The sequence below is a fragment of the Bos taurus genome, chromosome 14 (genome assembly GCF_002263795.3).
Source record: "Bos taurus isolate L1 Dominette 01449 registration number 42190680 breed Hereford chromosome 14, ARS-UCD2.0, whole genome shotgun sequence".
In the NCBI taxonomy this organism is placed as follows: Eukaryota; Metazoa; Chordata; class Mammalia; order Artiodactyla; family Bovidae; genus Bos; species Bos taurus.
Window position 1 is genome coordinate 30,863,373 of NC_037341.1, and position 19,605 is coordinate 30,882,977.

Genomic DNA, 19,605 nt, shown 5'->3' on the forward strand with positions numbered 1-19,605 from the left:
CGGTGAAGGAGCCCTGGTCCAGAAGGAGAATGCAGGAAGACAGGAGCGGACTGGGAATTTCGCCCAGATAAATGAGTAGTCAACGGTAGAAGGTGACCTTCTCTCGCAAGAGAGCCGGGAGGAAGTGGGGAACCGCACTGCAGGACCTTCTAGCAGTTACAACTACTCTAGAGGTTTCAAGTCTAATACCCACGAAATGCTCAGTTCAAGCAGCATGAAAGTAGATTAACTACAGTAACGATTAGAAATGGTAAAGGATGCAAATTTGCAAGGTAACATGCTCTACTGCATAGAGCACGAAACCACATGTTAATATTGTAACAGATTTATATTTTGCTATTTTGAAAATTTACGCATCAGTTTTTGCAAATCAGAGATGCAGGTGCAAATGTGTACTAAGAAGAGCTTGCATGCACTACTTTCAAAACTTAAAAACACCTGGCTTTTTATAGTTCCTTTTTCTCAAAGTATGGATTCTGGTAAGGTAAAACAGCCTTTCTTTCAAATCATTCCTTAGTATGTCGCTAGTTCATTTAAAAAAGAAAACCTAATTTAGAAAGTAATGTCTTTTGAAAACAATGTTTTCTTTACTCCTGGGCCATGCATTACTCCGCTTATTTACATCCTAACAAGAAACAGAGTTTCTGCTATATTTTAGGCTGTAGTCGGTTTTATACAGAATACTATTTTAGAGCTTGAAGAGAGTTATTTTAGATTTTGACAGCAAAGCGAATTCTTTTCATTTTAGAGATAGAGAAAAATATAATTCCTCAGAAAGGTAACATTGCAGATTCATGTAAATTAGTTACAAAAAAACAAAATGGGGGCTTCAAGTGGTGCACAGTATTTGAGTACACATACTCAAAGAGTCTGCCTCCAATGCGGGGAGACCCGGGTTCGATCCCTGGGTCGGGAAGATCCCCTGGAGAACGAAATGGTAACCCACTCCAATATTCTTGCCTGGAGAATCCCATGGACAGAGGAGCCTGGCGGGCTACAGTCCACGGGGTCCCAAAGAGTCGGACACGACTGAGCGACTTCACTTCACTTCACTTAAAGATACCATAACCTGTGACTTGTTTTTTTTTTTTTTTTTAATCAAAACATATCTTTAATAAATTTACTTCTCAAAACTCAATAATGAGAAAAGCAATAAAAAATGGGAAATTAGGGCAGACACTTCACCAAAAAAGATATACAAATGGCAAATAAGTAGCATGGAGAGGTGCTCCACATCATTAATCATTAGAGAAATGCAAAGTAAAAGCTCAGGAGGTACCATTGAACAGCTGTTAGAATGGGAGGGGGAATGCTGTACTAGTGTTGGTGGAAATGAAGAGGCCGAGCAAATATAACTTTCATACATTGCTGATAGGAACGCAAATGAAACAGCCACTTTGGAAAACAGATGTTTACAGTGGCTTTATTTGTAATCACCAAAAGCTGAAAACACAAGGAACATTGTCACACATGTACTCCTCAGCACCCCAGGAGTTCGTTTTGAATAGTCTGTAAATGCTTCCCAAGTCTTTCCACGGAAGTATAGGGAAAAATACCACACGGGCGAAGGCTGGGGACGAGTGCTGGAAATTTCCTTGAAAACTGTCTTAGTTTTAAAAACTCATTTGTAACTATAAAAATGAGTTTTAATTATGTACTGATTTACTTTCTCACTCCAAATCTTTAAATAAATCGCCTCACTATTGCTAATAGTAAATAAATAAGCAGAAGGTACACCATGCTTATCTTTCACATGACTGTACCAGCTTCTTATCCTAGAAAGGCCAAGTACCCCAAAGATTTGCCAGTGTTAGTGTGAAAAGCTTATGCTGGTTTAATATAGTACCTAATACACTGTAGTTTCAATAGAGCTGTATCAACCATTTCCATGATTAGATTTTTGTCTAACTATTGTTAGCTTGTCCAGCCCCTAGAATAGTGATGTACTCAGATGTGCAATATAATTGCAAAATGAATGGAAAAATATAAATTAAGTACATAAGTAAATATGCTTACCAGGATGCAAAATGTACAAATTAAACCAGATTTGAAATACCATTTTATGACTACTGAGGTAGCAAAATTTTTCTAAATCCTGCCAACAAAGTTTGAATAATTCTTTGATGTATTAAAACTGGTGTAATCCTTTTGGAAAGCAGTACAGAGCAAAAGCCATAAATGTGTGCACAGCCTTTGACAAAAATTTAGCTTTAGAAATATAATTCAATACAAGCAAAAAAGATGGGCTTCAATGCTAATAGTAGTATATTCCATTAGAACCCCAGTTTGGAAGCATTCACATTTTTAGACTAGTTTAAATGGTTTGTCAGCAGTAAAAAAAAAAAAAAAAAAAAAAGTATGGCCAGTAAAAAATAGTATAATATTAAGGCAGTGCCATTAAATGGCTATTACACTACTAGGCCCTCCTTGGTGCTTCACATGCATTAGTCTTAGGTAACATCCACAACTGCTATAATCGTAACAACCCTATGAGATAGTTACTGTTATTTTCATCCCCTTTATAAATAAGGAAAATTGGGTACCAAAAGGTTAATTTGTCCAGGGGCATACCTTGACAGAACCAAGATTTAAATTAGAGCCCAAACTCTAAATCACTCTACTACCTTAATATCTATGGGCATTCAACTATAAGTGTAGTGTAGGTGTAGAGACAGTGTGGTATAGTGCACAGAAATAGCAGCAGAACTGTATAATTAGGATGACGTCATTTACATAAACAAAAACTCAGGGGAGTGTATATGTGATGTGTCTAATAGTCTAGAAGGCAATCTGTGCAGCTCTATGGAAATCACTCCAAACTGTTGAACAGTGTTTTATTTTGCAGAGAGGAATGAAAGAGGAACAGAAGAGGCTTTAACTTTTTACCACATGTACTTTTGTATGATTTGACTTTGTTTTTAATCATAAATTCCAGGTTTCTTTTTTAATTAGAAAAAATTAGTTGATGATAAACTCTAAAAATTGCTGAAAATCCTAGAAAGAAATAGAACACATATGGTATATAAAACTTGTTCCAGTATTGATAATGCTAAATAAGCAAGCTTTGGCAGAATAATGAAACCATATATTATGTATTCAATATGAAAACCAAATCAGGTTTTGAACTCTATTTTGAGGGAGCTTCCCTGGTGGTCCAGTGGCTAAGTCTATGTATTCCCAATGCAGGGGCCTAGGTTTGATCTCTGCTCAGGGAACTAGATCCCATATGCCCCAACTAAGAATCCATGTACAGCAACTTAAGACCTGGTGCAACCAAATAAATATTTTTAAAAATAAATCTGTTTTTAATATGTAAATGTATTCTGTACAACGTCTATCTCCCCACTTTACATTTACATTACAAATCTCTACTGTATATTTAGGGTGCTATTTTAAATTTAATGGAAGTTACAAATAGAAACCATACTAACATAAGCAGCTAGAGAATTCTTAGTTTGGCTTTTAAAGGCAAAAAATAAGGGTGGTTGAACTGCAAGAAAGAAATACTATAAGAAAAAAAACATTTTAAAGTATCCCAGTTTCAACTCTGTCTTCCTTGCTTCTATCCTTTTCTGGTAGATAGAATAATGCCCCCCCTACCCTTCCTCGCCCCCCGCCAAAGAATTGATGCTTTTGGACTGTGGTGTTGGAGAAGACTCTTGAGAGTCCGTTGGACTGCAAGGAGATCCAACCAGTCCATCCTAAAGGATATCAGTCCTGGGTGTTCATTGGAAGGACCGATGTTGAAGCTGAAACTCCCAATACTTTGGCCACCTGATGCGAAGAGCTGACTCATTTGAAAAGACCCTGATGCTGGGAAAGATTGAGGGCAGGAGGAGAAGGGGACAACAGAGAGGGAAATGGTTGGATGGCATCACCGACTTGATGGACATGGGTTTGGGTGGACTCCAGGAGTTGGTGATGGACAGGGAGGCCTGGCATGCTGTGGTCGATGGGGTCGCAAAGAGTCAGACACGACTGAGTGACTGAACTGAACCCCCCAAATATGTCCACTTCCTTACTCCCAGAACCTGTGAGCATATTACCTTAATGGCAAAAGAGACTTTGCAGATATAATTAAAGATCTTGACAGTTTGGAATATCTACATGGACCTAGTGTAATCACAAATGTCCTTTAAGAGTGGAGGATGTAAGCAGAAGAGTCTGAGAAATTGAAGATGTTACACTGTTAGCTTTAAAAATGAAGAAAAGGGTCATGAGCCCAGGAATGCAAAGAGCTTCTAGGAAGTAGGAAGTCAGGGAAACGGATTCTCGTCGAGGCTCCGGAAAGGAACACAGCCCTGCTAACACCTTGATCTTAGTCCAGGGACATGCTGTCTGTACCTCTGATCTCTAGAACCTTAGAATACTAAGTTTGTATTGTTTTAAGCCACTAAATTTGTGGTGATTTGTTACAGCAGCAGTAATAAAATAAGAGAAATAGGAAACTACCTGCTCTGAAATTTTCAACATTTTTGACCTGGCATAATAAAAATGTTGCTTTCTCTTCAAAAAGTAATCTTTCACAGTGTGTAAATTTTAGCCCTGACTTACAGCAAATGAGCCTACTAGCTGAGGATTTTAAACCAAAGTTAGGAATCCAAGATAAGGGAGAGGGTACTTCCCAAAGGGAAGTCAATTTAGAAAATTTTGGGAAGTCTGTGGTGATTGAAAGTTGTTACTGCCATTCAGACTGCCAGGCCTAGAAACAGAAAAATGAGAGTGAACAAGGAAAAACTATGTTGAGTTCCGGTCAAAGTTCAAACAGGCAGTTAAGTGAAAAACCTGATAATTATTTAAGCCTGGAACCAACTCCTTTTTACTTATAAACCCAAGTATTCAAAGTATGGGGGGATTTCGCACTCTTTTAAAATACACCGACTATACCCAGAAGCACAACTACTATGTAAACCAGGGCAAGACTGTATTTTACTTTATTCAGACTTAAGAGTTGTTTGCCTGTTTTAGAAAATCACACCAGTGAAGGTATTAAGACACTCAAGATTTTAAGACACTAATACAGCCCACTGGTATCTATTTGCAGCTATTGTCTACATATGTATCAGTTGGATTAGTTGTGCTTCAGAGAGGTTTTATTATAAATCTCTTGTTTCTCATAGGTAGAGCACTCAATTGGCTTTTAAAATTATCTGAATTTTATTTCAGTAGGATATAAGGACTAGAATATATTATTATAAAAGGGGGATACTGGCTCCAGGAGTGTTGAAAATATTTATCTAAATATTATCTGAAATGCATTCATATTCCTCTTGTATCTGCAGTATTTTTGTTCTTTCCTTTCAAACATTTTGTGGCGGGGAGGGAAGCTCATATTTCTTAAAACGTGTCTCGACTACCCAATTAGTCTTAAGTCTTTTCACAATCTAACCTTTACCACCATCACACCATTGAAATTGTGGCTGTAAAAGTCACCAACCCCTATTAAAACCAATGGACACTTGAAGAAAGAAATCTGTTTTGCCTGAACTTTCTACAGGATTTGACGTCGTTACTCCCTTTTGCTTGAAACTTTGGAAGGGATGGGCTCATACCCATGTCATTTGTGTCATCAGCATATGCCGCCAGCGAGTGAGACCACGATGACACAGTCACCAGAACAAGACAGTAACAACTGTTAACAGCTTGTAGTAGAATGGAGGTCTTCAGAGGCTCCACGACTGGCCTTAGGTCAGAATGTATTAGTCACAGAGCACAAGACTGTCAGTTCAGATTTCCAATGTTGCGTGTGGTCATAAAGCTCTTGCCTAAAAACTGAAACGCATAACCATTCAGTTTTTAGCTCATTAATTATATACCACAAATAAAGCAAAGCTTAACATAATGTTATGCCCCGAAAGTGAATTCACTCAGTCATGTCCGACTCTTTTGTGACCCCATGGACTGTAGCCTACCAGGCTCTGCTGTCCATGGCATTTTCCAGACAAGAGTACTGGGGTGGGTTGCCATTTCCTTCTCCAGATCTTCCCAACCCAGGGATCAAACTTGGGTCTCCCGAATTGCAGGCAGACTCTTTACTGTCTGAGCCATCAGGGAAGCCCTAGGTATGATTTATCCCATTTAAATGGCAACTGAGCTCGTTACATTGATGAGTAAATAACAGTAATAGTTACACCAGTGAAAGTCACTCAGTTGTGCCCAACTCTGCAACCCCATGGACTATACAGTCCTTGGAATTCTCCAGGCCAGAATACTGAAGTGCGTGGCCATTTCCTTCTCCAGAGAATCTTCCCAACCCAGGGATCAAACCCAGGTCTCCCACATTGCAGGCAGACTCTTCACCAGCTGAGCCACCAGGGAAGCCCTTAGTATGTCAAGCACTGTTCTAATCATCTGATATGTGTTCACTGGTTTTATCCTCACAAAAACTCCAGAAGCAGGTGTTATTATTATCATCCCAGAGATGAAACTGAAGCACAAAGGTCACACAGTAAAGAGATGCCAGGGCTCAGATCTATAAGGCTATTCACTGACTACTAAGTTAGCAGTCTAACAAAATGGACATTAAGCATATACCTTCAACTTTAAAATATCAGTTGTGTTGATTATTAAGCTATACAAGTGTTATTTAATACTATGTTCTATATTTTCCTTCATTATCTATAGCATTAAAAAACACAAAAACAAGTTCTCTACTAGAACATCTTTAACAAATGTGATTTGTTAAATCATGTGATTTGTTAATCATGTGATTCAGTAAGCATCACATGACCTAATTATGTAATATGTCTAAGGAAACTTGGCTTGCTCTTTTCTAATTAGATCCATTTCATTTGCACTGAAATCTGCATTAAGGGGAGAAACCACTGTCTCTATATAATATTCCACTGAAGGAAGTTTTTAAAAAAAAAAACTTTATTATACTAAGAATTCCTTTATAAAACTGAACTATATTTTCATGCATTTTAATAATTAGGTATGATTCCAGGAAACTAAAGAATAAAAGGTTAATATGGAGAAGTTGAGGGGGAAATCAGTATGTATTAACTTACAGTTTTATTACTGATATAAAATTTTCAAATACTGTACAGTGAGGTGTGTTGTAGAACTCTATATAGATATGATACACTATCACCAATTATTACTCAAGTGTAATATATACAGCAATCACAAAATCAGAAAATAATGGATAACAGCCAGTGCCTTAGGGATGGTAGAACATCTATACTATTTTATTCAGCAGTTAAAGCACTTGCTACTTAATTTTTTCTAAATATTTACACTATTACACTTATTTTTACATATTCTAAATAACATTTCCCTCCAAAAAGCAGATCCTCCAGCTCTTGGCACTAATTCTCAAAGTCAAATGAACCTAAAAATACTGACAACCTTTTCAGGCTTTTACTGCTCTACCACAGGCATAAAAGCTCAGGAAGGGACTTGTGCATTCTAAAGAAAAGGATGCAAGACCTTAAAATTTCAAATACTAAGTAATTGATACTCACAAGCACATAACATCAACTAAAACTTTTTACTAGTTTTCCTTTTCTTTTACAAGAGAATAATCATCGTATTAATATTATACTACAAAAGCATGTAGATTCCATAATTTAAAAAAATTAAATGTCAGATATACAAGTAATGGCATTTTCTCCAATAATTCACAATTTTTACAATTTCTGCTATTTTGGAACAAATGTTAAAATTCCCACGATTTAAGTATCATTAAATATGAATTGAAACACTTAGCATCTCAAAGAATTATTAAGAATGGCAGAACTTACAATTAACTATAAATCTTACATTGGTAATATAGCTCCCCTTTTGTTAAGTAAACATTCTACTGTGGTGTTTTCAAGTGAATACTTCTGGTTTGAAAAATTATATTGTGAAGAGCCTGAGGTTGTGCAATTTTGTTAAATTACATGATAACCTTGACATGTAGGATATATCTATACCCCAGCTTAGAGTATGTATCTGTTACTCTTATAAAAGGTGATTTTAAAGTCATATTAAATGATGAATGGAGTTTAATTCAGTTCTGCAAAAGCTTTTATGAAAATCTTAATATGGAAACTTTGTTCTGAGAACCATGAATCTTAAAAGTCTGCTCTGTGGTATTTTATGTATGGACCCAATTAAAATTCTTGTTGAAAAATAAAATGGTACTGATATTCTGAAATAAACATTTTATATTGTCACTGTATTGACCAAAGCTTAAAGACAGAAATTACAAGTTTATTTCATACCTAAAGGTTAGTTATTAGTGAGGTCTAAATTTTTTAGAGAAATGTTCACTAGCAGCCAGTTAGTAGTTAACTACATAAAATAATACTGTTATAAATTCTGCATTTAGTAGCTAACAAGTGATGTCAGTACAATTCTCAAAAACCTGTCATTAGTAGTGAGTTGCTAGCAAGTGATCTTCCCTGAGGTAATAGATCATATGCAAAAGTTTGCTAATTTCCAATAAAGTTAGATTCTTAAAAATAATGGCAACAAGGACCTGTGTGGCTAGGAACCATAGATGCATTTCAGATTGACATCTTAATTGCAAGCAGTAGACTTGATTGCAAAAAACCAAACTAAAACTCATCAGAAGATTTAAAGCAAATTTCACAGTCAATAGCACTTGCTAAATGTCTCAGATCTTTAGCTTAACTTTTCCAATAAAATACCTGAAATACAGTGAAAGGAGGGGAAATGGGCCTTAGACTTGCTCTTTAGTTCCTGAGTAGCCCTTCCCTGGGTGTTCATTATATTCTAGCTCATAATATTTGACAGTATCTTGTTTTCTTCGATTTCAACCAGTTTCTAACGCCAGTATTCTAGAGACACATCATCTTCAACTCTACCTGGACCGCGGGTCATCAATGCAATCTTGGTATGACTAACTACGCTTCAACTTTCAGTTAAACACTGCAAATGTAATTTTAACTATAGGACTGAATTAGAGTTATGTTTAATGGAGAGCTAAGAAAATATTTTAACTAATTTATGATCCCCAGTTTAGACTCAAAGTTGTGGCAATCACAAAAGGTAGTTCTAAAAATCATTCCTGTAATTTATGTATTTGATGATGGTAACCATATGGAAGGACAAATAATGATAGTCTAGAACTTAAAGAAATTCTAAGACTTTTTTGTGAAGATTCCTGGCCCACTTCTCAAATCCATTAATTCCTGCAACTGTATTTCAGTTGATTTAAAATAATGTCAAGAAACCTGACCATTCTCAGCATCAAGCCTTTTATTCTTTATCAAGGGAGAACCCAAACTATTATTAAAATATTCACACCTAAACCAGCTTCTAAACAGCACTGCCGTAGCAAGAGAAATTAATACTGTTGTCAGAGATTGAGCCTGCCTTCTACTATCCACAGGTACATTCTAACTTGACTAAAGGGAGACTTAATAGGGAGATAAAATGTGTAGCTGATGTTTTTACTTTAAGCTATGAAATGTATTTGTCAGTTATCAAACATACTGAGCCACAGGTGAAGAAAATATTTGTTAAAGAAAAGGTGATTATATCGTTTACCTGGAAGCAATGCATTTGTTTGTGAAAGTTTTCCTGTATTTAAACTAAAAAAAAAGGGGGGGGGGTTCAGTGGCTGAAAAAGCCAAAAATAATTATAGTGGTTAGTGATATCTGTAATTTTTAAATTTAATACAGAGAAGTCACCTGAATTAACTAAATGGGAAATACTATTTGGGAGCCACAGTTCTTAATGTAAAACTAATACACAATATAAAAGTTCTAAAATTTCCTTCTATTTATAGACATAGAGAAAGGTATTTGAAAGTAAATTTAGAAGAATGGAGATAAAATGTGATTTTAAACAGGTGATAATGTGATAAAACCCAAATGTGTATCTTGCTCAGATATCACCTGCAAAATGTCTAAGGTTTCCATTCTTTCCCTATTCAAAACGGAGTAGTTTGTTTAATAAGTGATTCAGGCAGAGACACTTTCATAGAAAGAAACCAAAACCTCCCTTATTTGGAAACACAAGTACTGTCTATATTCCTTATGAGTCAATTTGCTGAGATTTTTAAACACCCGATAACATACTTTCTGATGTACATTTTCTTAAAATGCAAACGGTCCTGCATCTATCACACGAGCAAACAGAGACAGCCAGGCTTTGAATGCTCTAGATAAGAGATTGTATTAACATACATTTTGTCTTTCATCCATTCAAATTCAACTTAATTTCAGTGAACAGAGGAAAAAGATGGATTAACGTGTACATTTCAGAATACAGATTTGCAGAATAGGTTAAAATAGTGTGATGCCAATCTCAGGATAAACATTCTTTAAGGAGTAAACATGAAAGCTGCTTCTTGAGGAAACAGGCACTAAAGGTTTGATGAATACACTATTTAAGCAAATGCCCAGTTGATCAGGGTATGATGCAGTCAAGTTTGCATCCAAATCCAAGTGAAGCTAACAAATGAAGAAAATATAATGGATTCTAAGAAAAAAAAAAGGAAACATTTTTGGTTCAGAGGGGCTCAAAGACATTTAGCATATACAACTTAAATACCATTGATCAAAATTGTAGAACAATGTAACCCATTCATAAAGATAAATTCTTATTTATAAATTCTCTGTGAATCTGACAAACTCTGAAAATTAGAGATTAACTACTGCTACCATTATTTTTTTAATTATTTTTCTACCACACTTTGCGATCAACTTTTCTGCAAGATTAAAGAACAAAAATTTGGTGGTACTTGACCAGGCCAGGATTCAAAATAATGGTAACATATTATCAACACCAGAGCACACAATTGGCTGTGTTGGCTCAGACAGCAACATTACTGAATCACATTGACTTTATCATTCTAGAATAGATACTTTACCCCAAGCTTGCTCAAATCAGCAAAATGTTATATATCATTACACTATATTCTCAAGATATTTTCACGAAGAATACATATCTCTATGAATGTGTTTACGTTCACAGAAATGTCAGGATCCCAGTGTCTAACATATCCTTTATGAATTTCAAGATACAATTTAGTTCAGATAACCTTCAAATTTACATAAATCCTTTGACACGCTAGTAAGTATGTGGAATGGTTATCCTGATGACATCAACATTAGCAAAATCTTATCTTCCCCCAGTTCTAGCCTTTTGAGAAATCAAACAGATATAGCAAGAGAATCTTCATGTTTGCAACATTAAGACTTTCATGGAATTAAAATTACAAAGAACTTCCAATGAACCACATATATGGAAGTAACTCATTTTAGCAGATCTAATAACTATTTTACAGGAATTCAGAGCCAGCCTGGGCAGCAGTATATTAAAAGCTATTGCCAATCACACACTTGCTATCATGCACTGAATAACTAGATATAATCTTTGAATTATATACGTACAAGATTTTGTAATGACTAATCAAGTTATGTGGCCCAGCCAACAAATATTACATATTCACAATAAACATTCTGCCTTTATTAGCCTCTAATTAAATCAAGAGTGATCCATTGGCTCAGTTGTGTTTGTCATCTCAGCATCTTGACTATCCATCTCTTCGGGCTCCTCCACAGAACTTCCCTTTTGTGCTTCTGACCTTTCAGCAAATGCTGCTTCCAGTGCCTCTGCCACACAGCCATCGGCTGTTTCTATATTCAGATTTTCAGTGTCACCAGTTGGAGAAAAAGATTCAGGTGAGCCAGTCTGAAGACTCCCAGACTTCACAGAAGAACTCACAGCTTCCACTTTCCTTTGAGGAGGATCAGATGGTGACTGCTCTGTACTTTGATCCCGCAAGTGCTTGTCCATCGACGCCTGAATAGAAGACACCATTTCCTGCAATTTTTTCCGCTGGGCCTCAACCATATCAGGATCAAGCTGCCTGCTGTCTCTCGTTGTAACTACTCCAGGAGCTATTCGAATAAGCTCACTGTTACTAGGAGCAGCAGTGAATACAGAAGGCTCTGTTTTAATGGAACTACTACTAAAGTCTGTCCCTGTCGTATGCTTCCTTACAACTGGAGTCTCCCTGGCTCTTGGGTCAAGATGTGGGGTACTGGATGCAGTTCCTAGAGAATGCCCTTTCCCCTGAAAGGCCGTTACATTGTGAAGTTGCTCAGATTTCTTTTTCACTACTCCACCACTACCTAGTTTTAATAACCCATGTGAGGGGCTTGATTCCCTACTTCTTGTAGTAGCCTCTGCTCGAACCTGACTTACAGCCTCTTTAACTAAATCTTCAACATCAGGACCGATGGGAAAATGTCCTGCAGCGTCCACACACAACTCCAGTCTATCTTCAGAAGCATTATAGACAAAGGTTTTGCCAGGCAGATGTGGGAAAGTACAATGCTTGCCATCAGCCATACCTTAAGAAAGGAAAAAGAATTTAACACATTAAAATCTTACTTTAAAGGTGGAGTAAAGACAATTTTAATTGAAAGAGTAAACCTCCAATAATAATTTACAGGTAACAGCTGTCAAAACAAAATTAATTAGCAAATAATTTATTATACTTATTAACATAATTTAATACATTACAAAAAAAAAAGAAATACCACCATAAACCTTAAACTAGTTCCCCAGAGGGTTTGAAATATATATATCATTAACCTATTACAAAGTTAGGAAAGTTAGTCTTTAAACAAACAGCTGAGTTTAATTAAAAAAAAAAAAAAACTAGCACTAGTGTTAGTAAAGCATTTGCTTAGAGTAAAGCAGTAAGAAAATGGACTTTCATTTAATAAAATTCAAATTATAAACTTTAAAAATTCCTGTAAGGGCAAAGTGTTGTATACATACACATGTTGCATAATACTGAATTAAAAATCATAGTAATTTTATTAAATTACAGAATACCAGGATAAAAACTGTGTGTATATATGTATTTTTCACAAATATAAAAAGTATGAACTTTCAAAATAAGATATTCCATAATTAAAGTAGTCAATATGGGGGCACATTTAGGAAAGTTAACATTAAGGCTTAAGTATAATTGCAAAGACTTAAGTATAACTGCAAGAACTGACATCTGGTCACAATAAATTAATAATATCTTCTTCTGTATTCATGTTACAACTCTTATTCTTCTCTGGCAGATGAGAACCACCAAAATAAGAGTGAGTTGTCAATACACCTCAAATGGCCCAGTGTGATATGCTTTCTCATAGTCAACTGATGCAGCAGTAGAGGGTAAGAACTTTAAAGCAGGCTTCCCTTCATTTTCCAGCTGAAGAGTTTGGTCTCACTAAGTGGTACTTCAAATGTTTACACTTTTTCCAGCCTGGGCATAAAAAAACTGCATGTGTGTTTTAAGCTATCCAATATCTTTTTACATGTTAAGTTTGTACACTGTAAGTTTACTCCAAATATGCAAAAATCAGACTTTTCAAATTTTATGAAACCATAGATTTTTCTATGTTTAAAAAAATGAAAGAGAATTTATAATAACATATGGGTATGTTTATAGCAAAATATAAAGCCAAAAGCAAACTAGTTTAAAATGAAGGAGACTGTTAGCAAGTACTATGGAAATTCAGAGAGGGGAAGGATGAGTGATATCTGGAATGCTTTGTGGGCATTAGGTAGTCTTAGAAGTATTAAGAATAGTTTCTTCCTTTCTGAAAAAAGCTACAGAATGAGAGTAAGTTCAAATAAACATTCATTTTGGCGGTAAGTTAAAGATCCAACGCGGATTTCCTCTTAGCAGTACAACATTTTTGGCAGAAAGAACTGACAAAAATAGATGGACAAACTTTAAAATCAGAGATGTCTAAATCGTACCTTTCAGAGTACAACCCTGAAATGAGTTTTACCTTCTACCAATCCCCTACCTCAGAGATCTGTAAACCATGGCCTAGGAAACAAAGGTAGCAAAGAAGACAGACTTTGGAATGGTAAGGCCAGGGATTCCCCGGGGCAAAGGTTTTACACAGTTATTTCAACACAGAACAGCTACTGAGTCTCACTATGTGCCAGGGACTAAAGTAGACCCGAAGATTAAAAAATAAAATATAATTCTTAGGAGATGGATATAAATAGATAATTATAACACAATCAGGTAAGTGTAACAATGACAGTACTTCAGTTCAGTTGCTCAGTCGTGTCCGACTCTTTTCGACCCCATGAATCGCAGCACGCCAGGCCTCCCTGTCCATCACCAACTCCCAGAGTTCACTCAGACTCACGTCCATCGAGTCGGTGATGCCATCCAGCCATCTCATCCTGTGTGGTCCCCTTCTCCTCCTGCCCTCAATCCTCCCCAGCATCAGAGTCTTTTCCAGTGAGTCAACTCTTCGCATGAGGTGGCCAAAGTATTAGAGTTTCAGCTTTAGCATCATTCCTTCCAAAGAAAACCCAGGGCTGATCTCCTTTAGAATGGACTGGTTGGATCTCCTTGTAGTCCAAGGGACTCTCAAGAGTCTTCTCCAACACCACAGTTCAAAAGCATCAATTCTTCAGCGCTCACCTTTCTTCACAGTCCAACTCTCACAGCCATACATGACCACTGGAAAAACCATGGCCTTGACTAGACGGAACTTTGTTGGCAAAGTAATGTCTCTGCTTTTTAATATGCTGTCTAGGTTGGTCATAACTTTCCTTCCAAGGAGTAAGTGTCTTTTAATTTCATGGCTGCAGTCACCATATGCACTGATTTTGGAGCCCCCCAAAATAAAGTCTGACACTGTTTCCCCATCTATTTCCCATGAAGTGATGGGACCAGATGCCATGATCTTCGTTTTCTGAATGTTGAGCTTTAAGTCAACTTTTTCACTCTCCTCTTTCACCTTCATCAAGAGGCTCTTTAGTTCCTCTTCACTTTCTGCTATAAGGGCGGTGTCATCTGCATATCTGAGGTTATTGATATTTCTCCTGGCAATCTTGATTCCAGCTTGTGCTTCTTCCAGCCCAGCGTTTCTCATGATATACTCTGCATAGAAGTTAAATAAGCAGGGTGACAATATACAGCCTTGACGTACTCCTTTGCCTATTTGCAACCAGTCTGTTGTTCCATGTCCAGTTCTAACTGTTGCTTCCTGACCTGCATATAGGTTTCTCAAGAGGCAGGTCAGGTGGTCTGGTATGCCCATCTCTTGAAGAATTTTCCACAGTTTATTGTGATCCACACAGTCAAAGGCTTTGGCATAGTCAATAAAGCAGAAATAGATGTTTTTCTGGAACTCTCTTGCTTTTTCCATGATCCAGCAGATGCTGGCAATTTGATCTCTGGTTCCTCTGCCTTTTCTAAAATCAGCGTGAACATCTGGAAGTTCACGGTTCATGTACTGCTGAAGCCTGGCTTGGAGAATTTTGAGCATTACTTTACTAGCGTGCGAGATGAGTGCAATTGTGCAGTAGTTTGAGCATTCTTTGGCATTGCCTTTCTTTGGGATTGGAATGAAAACTGACCTTTTCCAGTCCTGGGGCCACTGCTGAGTTTTCCAAATTTGCTGGCATATTGAGTGCAGCACTTTCACAGCATCATCTTTCAGGATTTGGAATAGCTCAACTGGAATTCCATCACCTCCACTAGCTTTGTTCATAGTGATGCTTTCTAAGGCCCACTTGACTTCACACTCCAGGATGTCTGGCTCTGGGCGAGTGATCACACCATCATGATTATCTTGGTCGGGAAGATCTTTTTTGTACAGTTCTTCTGTATATTCTTGCCACCTCTTCTTAATATCTTCTGCTTCTGTTAGGTCCATAGCATTTCTGTCCTTTATCGAGCCCATCTTTGCATGAAATGTTCCCTTGGTATCTCTAATTTTCTTGAAGAGATCTCTAGTCTTTCCCATTCTGTTGTTTTCCTCTGACAGTAGTTAATTCACTAATTACTTGAGGATTATATAACTCATGCAAAGCACATACCACAGTGCCTAATATAATATACATCAGGCAGTCAACAGTTTTAATTTCTCTTAGATCAAAAGGTTTTGTAATTGCTTCCAGGTTTCTACTGTGAAGCTTTCCCTTGGCTATTCCTGGAGAGAATCATAGCACCAACACATTTATCACAGTATTACTTAACAATGAAACAATGGAAACAATCTAAGCTTTCAACAAGAAGAGAGGGGTTAAGAGAACTGCAGTCTATCTACCTAACAAAAGTAATATGCAGCTACTAATACTGATATAAATAAGTAACCTATGATGCCTCAGATAGATAATAAAACATGCATGATGGTAAAAAAGGAAAGTACTGTAATTACAATCATGCCCAAAAATGTATGTATAAGAGGAATATTTAGCAGTTTTACGTCATGTTCCCCATTTTTATATTTCTAGCCTTCTTAAACTGTTTAAAAACTTTAAAATATATATCAAAAAATCAATGCAAATACTGTGTTGTGATTAAACATAATCATTTAAGCTGTACATAACTTACACAGTCCTCTGAATTTTAAGAATCAAGGTATATTAAAATTTCTATATATATATATAATATCCACATTTCCACTGGACATATATACCAACAGACATGTATATTTATAGCTACATTCTTTCTTACATCAAAAAACTGGAGACTACCTAAAGTGAATTAGAACAATGGATGAATTATATTAAAATGATAATAGAATACTGTGCAGCAGTGAAAATGAACAAACTAGTTGAGCCCATGAATTTGAATGAATCTGAAAAAAGAGCTGCATAAGAGAAAGTCACAGAGAGAATGTACACAGCATAATTCCATTTTTATAAAATCCAAACAAAGCACTAAACATTGTAAGGTTAGATACCTAAAAAAGTATTAAAACTAAATTTGCCATTCATCTCTGCATTTATCTCTGTATAAACATCTTTAAGGAAACTTACTATGGTTTAAGCAAATTAATTTAAAAACACCTTTCCAAACATAAACACCAGGAATATTAAAAGCTGATTTGTTATATTAGGCAATATGTCTGTTCAAACATAAATATAACCATCTATCTGTTAAGAGTGGATTTGAAAGTAAGAAAATTATGCTCTTTTCTAGTTTTTGGAGGGTAGGGGGTGTATGTGTAGGGGGTGAGGAGGGCATGTTACACTTTTGAGTCTTTGTTCACGGGATGAGGAAAATGATCTGCCAAATGAATCTGTCCTAAAAATACAGATAACATTTTACCACAAATATCAGATGAAATTATATTTGAAAGGTAAAATAATTTTCTGATGGTGGCCCATTTCAAATGGCTATGTGATGGTCAAAAAATAATTCTGCAAATTACAACTGGGATTAGCTAAGTAATTATTAGGTACCAGGCCGTTGGCTAACTGCTTTATGTGCACAACCTCATTTTATCCTAGTAACAATCCAAAGATTATCACACCTACTATACAAACAAAGACACTGAGGCTTAGAAATCACACTGGACTAAGCAGTAGAGCCAAAATTTGACGTTAGATGTTCTTACTCCAGAGCTCTAAACTATCTCCTAATAAGAATAACCACCACAGGTAAGATTTGAAAAATATAATGAGTCTGCTGACATCTAACCCACACACAATTCACCCATTTTTAAGTGTACAGTTGCGGAGAAGGCAATGGCACCCCACTCCAGTACTCTTGCCTGGAAAATCCCATGGATGGAGGAGCCTGGTAGGCTGCAGTCCTAAGAGGTCTTAGGGGTCACTAAGAGTCGGACATGACTGAGCGACTTCACTTTCACTTTTCACTTTCATGCACTGAAGAAGGAAATGGCAACCCACTCCAGTGTTCTTGCCTGGAGAATCCCAGAGACGGAGGAGCCTGGTGGGCTGCCGTCTATGCGGTCGCACAGAGTCGGACACGACTGAAGCGACTTAGCAGCAGCAGCAGTGTACAGTTGAATGTTTTTTTTTCAGTATATTCAGAGTTGTGTAACCATCACCACAGTCACTTTTAGAATATTTTCATCATCCCAGAAAGAAACCCTGAGCGCATTAGCAGTGCCTCCCATTTCCTTCCCCCATCCCGTTCCTGGCTCCAGGCAACCACTGATATGTTCTCTAGGTGGGCCTATTCTGTCATTTATACGACTTTTCGTGTAAGTGAAATAATACAGTATACGGCCTTTTGTTTCTGGCTTGTTTCATGTAGCATATTTTTAAGGTTCATCCATGTAGACTGTACCAATACTTCATTCTTTCTATTGCCAAGTAATATTTCATTGTATATATATGCCACATTTTACTCATATAGTCATCAGCCGATAGACATTTGCATGCTTTCCACTTCTGACTATTATGAATAATGCTATTACAAACATTTGTGTACCAGTTTTGTGTGGACAGTGTTCATTTCTTTCTGGTACACATGTGAAAGTGAATTGCTGGGTTGTACAGTAACTCCATCTTAAATCTTTTGAAGAAACTGCCAGACTTTCTCCCCAAGCAACTATACCATTTTACATTTTCACCACAATTTCCTTGCCAATAGATCTTATTATCTGTCTTTTTGTCCACAGCCTTACTAGTGAGTGTAAAGTACTAGCTCATTGTGTCTTTGATTTGCAATTCCCTATGGTTAATGATGTTGAGCATCAGTTCATGTGCTTATTGGCCATTTATATATTTTCTCTGAATAATGTCTATTCAGAGTCTTTGCCCATTTTTAATCAGGTTGTCTGTCTTTTTACTGCTCAGTTCTTTATATTTTGGATACAAATCTATTACCTGATAGACAATATTCAAAATCTTCTCTCACTCTGTGGGTTATTTCACTTTCCTGTTGGTGTTCTTTGCAGCACAAAACTTTGCTTTTTATCTACTTTTTTCTTTTGTTGCTTGTATTTTTGGTGTCATATCTAAGATTTTGCCTAATCCAAAAGCAAGATGTTTTATGCCTCTGTCTTCTAAGAGCTTTCTAATTTTAGCACTTATACTCAAGTTTTTTACACATTTTGAGTTAATTTTGTATTTGGTGTGAGGCAGAGGTCAAGCTTCATTACTTTACATGTGGATATTCAGCTGTCTCAGCACCATTTATTGATAAAACTATTCTTTCCCTCATTAAATTGTCTTAGCATCACAGCTAACATTTTAAAAATAATTTCAAACTGAAAACAAAAAACTATTTAGAAAACCATCAAGAGAATAATCATCCTTATACCACCCACCACAACCCTCCTACACAAAAACCAACTGAGGGAAGTTATTTTCAGTTCTGTGAAAGACATTGCATAAGGACCCCAATTACTGGGGGCCTTATGATCAGTTACAATTAAATAATAACTTAAAAAAAACATGAACTGGTATCAATATATTTCAAAAGGTAGAAAGAAGTGACAGATGAAAAGTTAAAAAGAAAAGGATGCCAGAAAAAAAGCGGGGAGGCAGGGGGATGCTGAGAGAGAAATCTATAGTTAAATGCTTATAGCAGAAAAAAAATGCTTTAAATGCTTATAGTAGAAAAAAAATTTTATAATCAATAATCTAAGCTTCTATCTAAATAAGCTTGGAAGTACAAATTAAATCCAAAGCAAGCATAAGGAAGGAAAAGGTATACATAACAGCAGAAATCAATGAAAATGAAATCAGGAAAATACAGAGAAAACCTATGAAACCAAAGTTGTTTCTTTGAAAAGATCAATAAACTGATAAATCACTAGCTGGACTGGTCAGCAAAAGAAGAAAGGCAGAAACTGCCAATATCAGAAATGACAGAGCTATAGGCCTTACAGACATTAAAAAGA

The 19,605-nt window shown here is 36.4% G+C and overlaps 1 protein-coding gene across 1 annotated transcript in view; it reads right to left on the reverse strand.

Moving 5' to 3' along the window:
* Window positions 1–7,162: 7,162 nt before the first annotated feature.
* VCPIP1 (valosin containing protein interacting protein 1) overlaps window positions 7,163–19,605 on the reverse strand; it is a 28,725-nt gene continuing 16,282 nt past the window's right edge. The window contains exon 3 of the mRNA XM_025001828.2: window positions 7,163–12,318. Coding sequence (XP_024857596.1) covers window positions 11,447–12,318 — 872 coding nt within the window. The 3' untranslated portion in view covers window positions 7,163–11,446. The remainder of the gene's footprint in view (window positions 12,319–19,605) is intronic.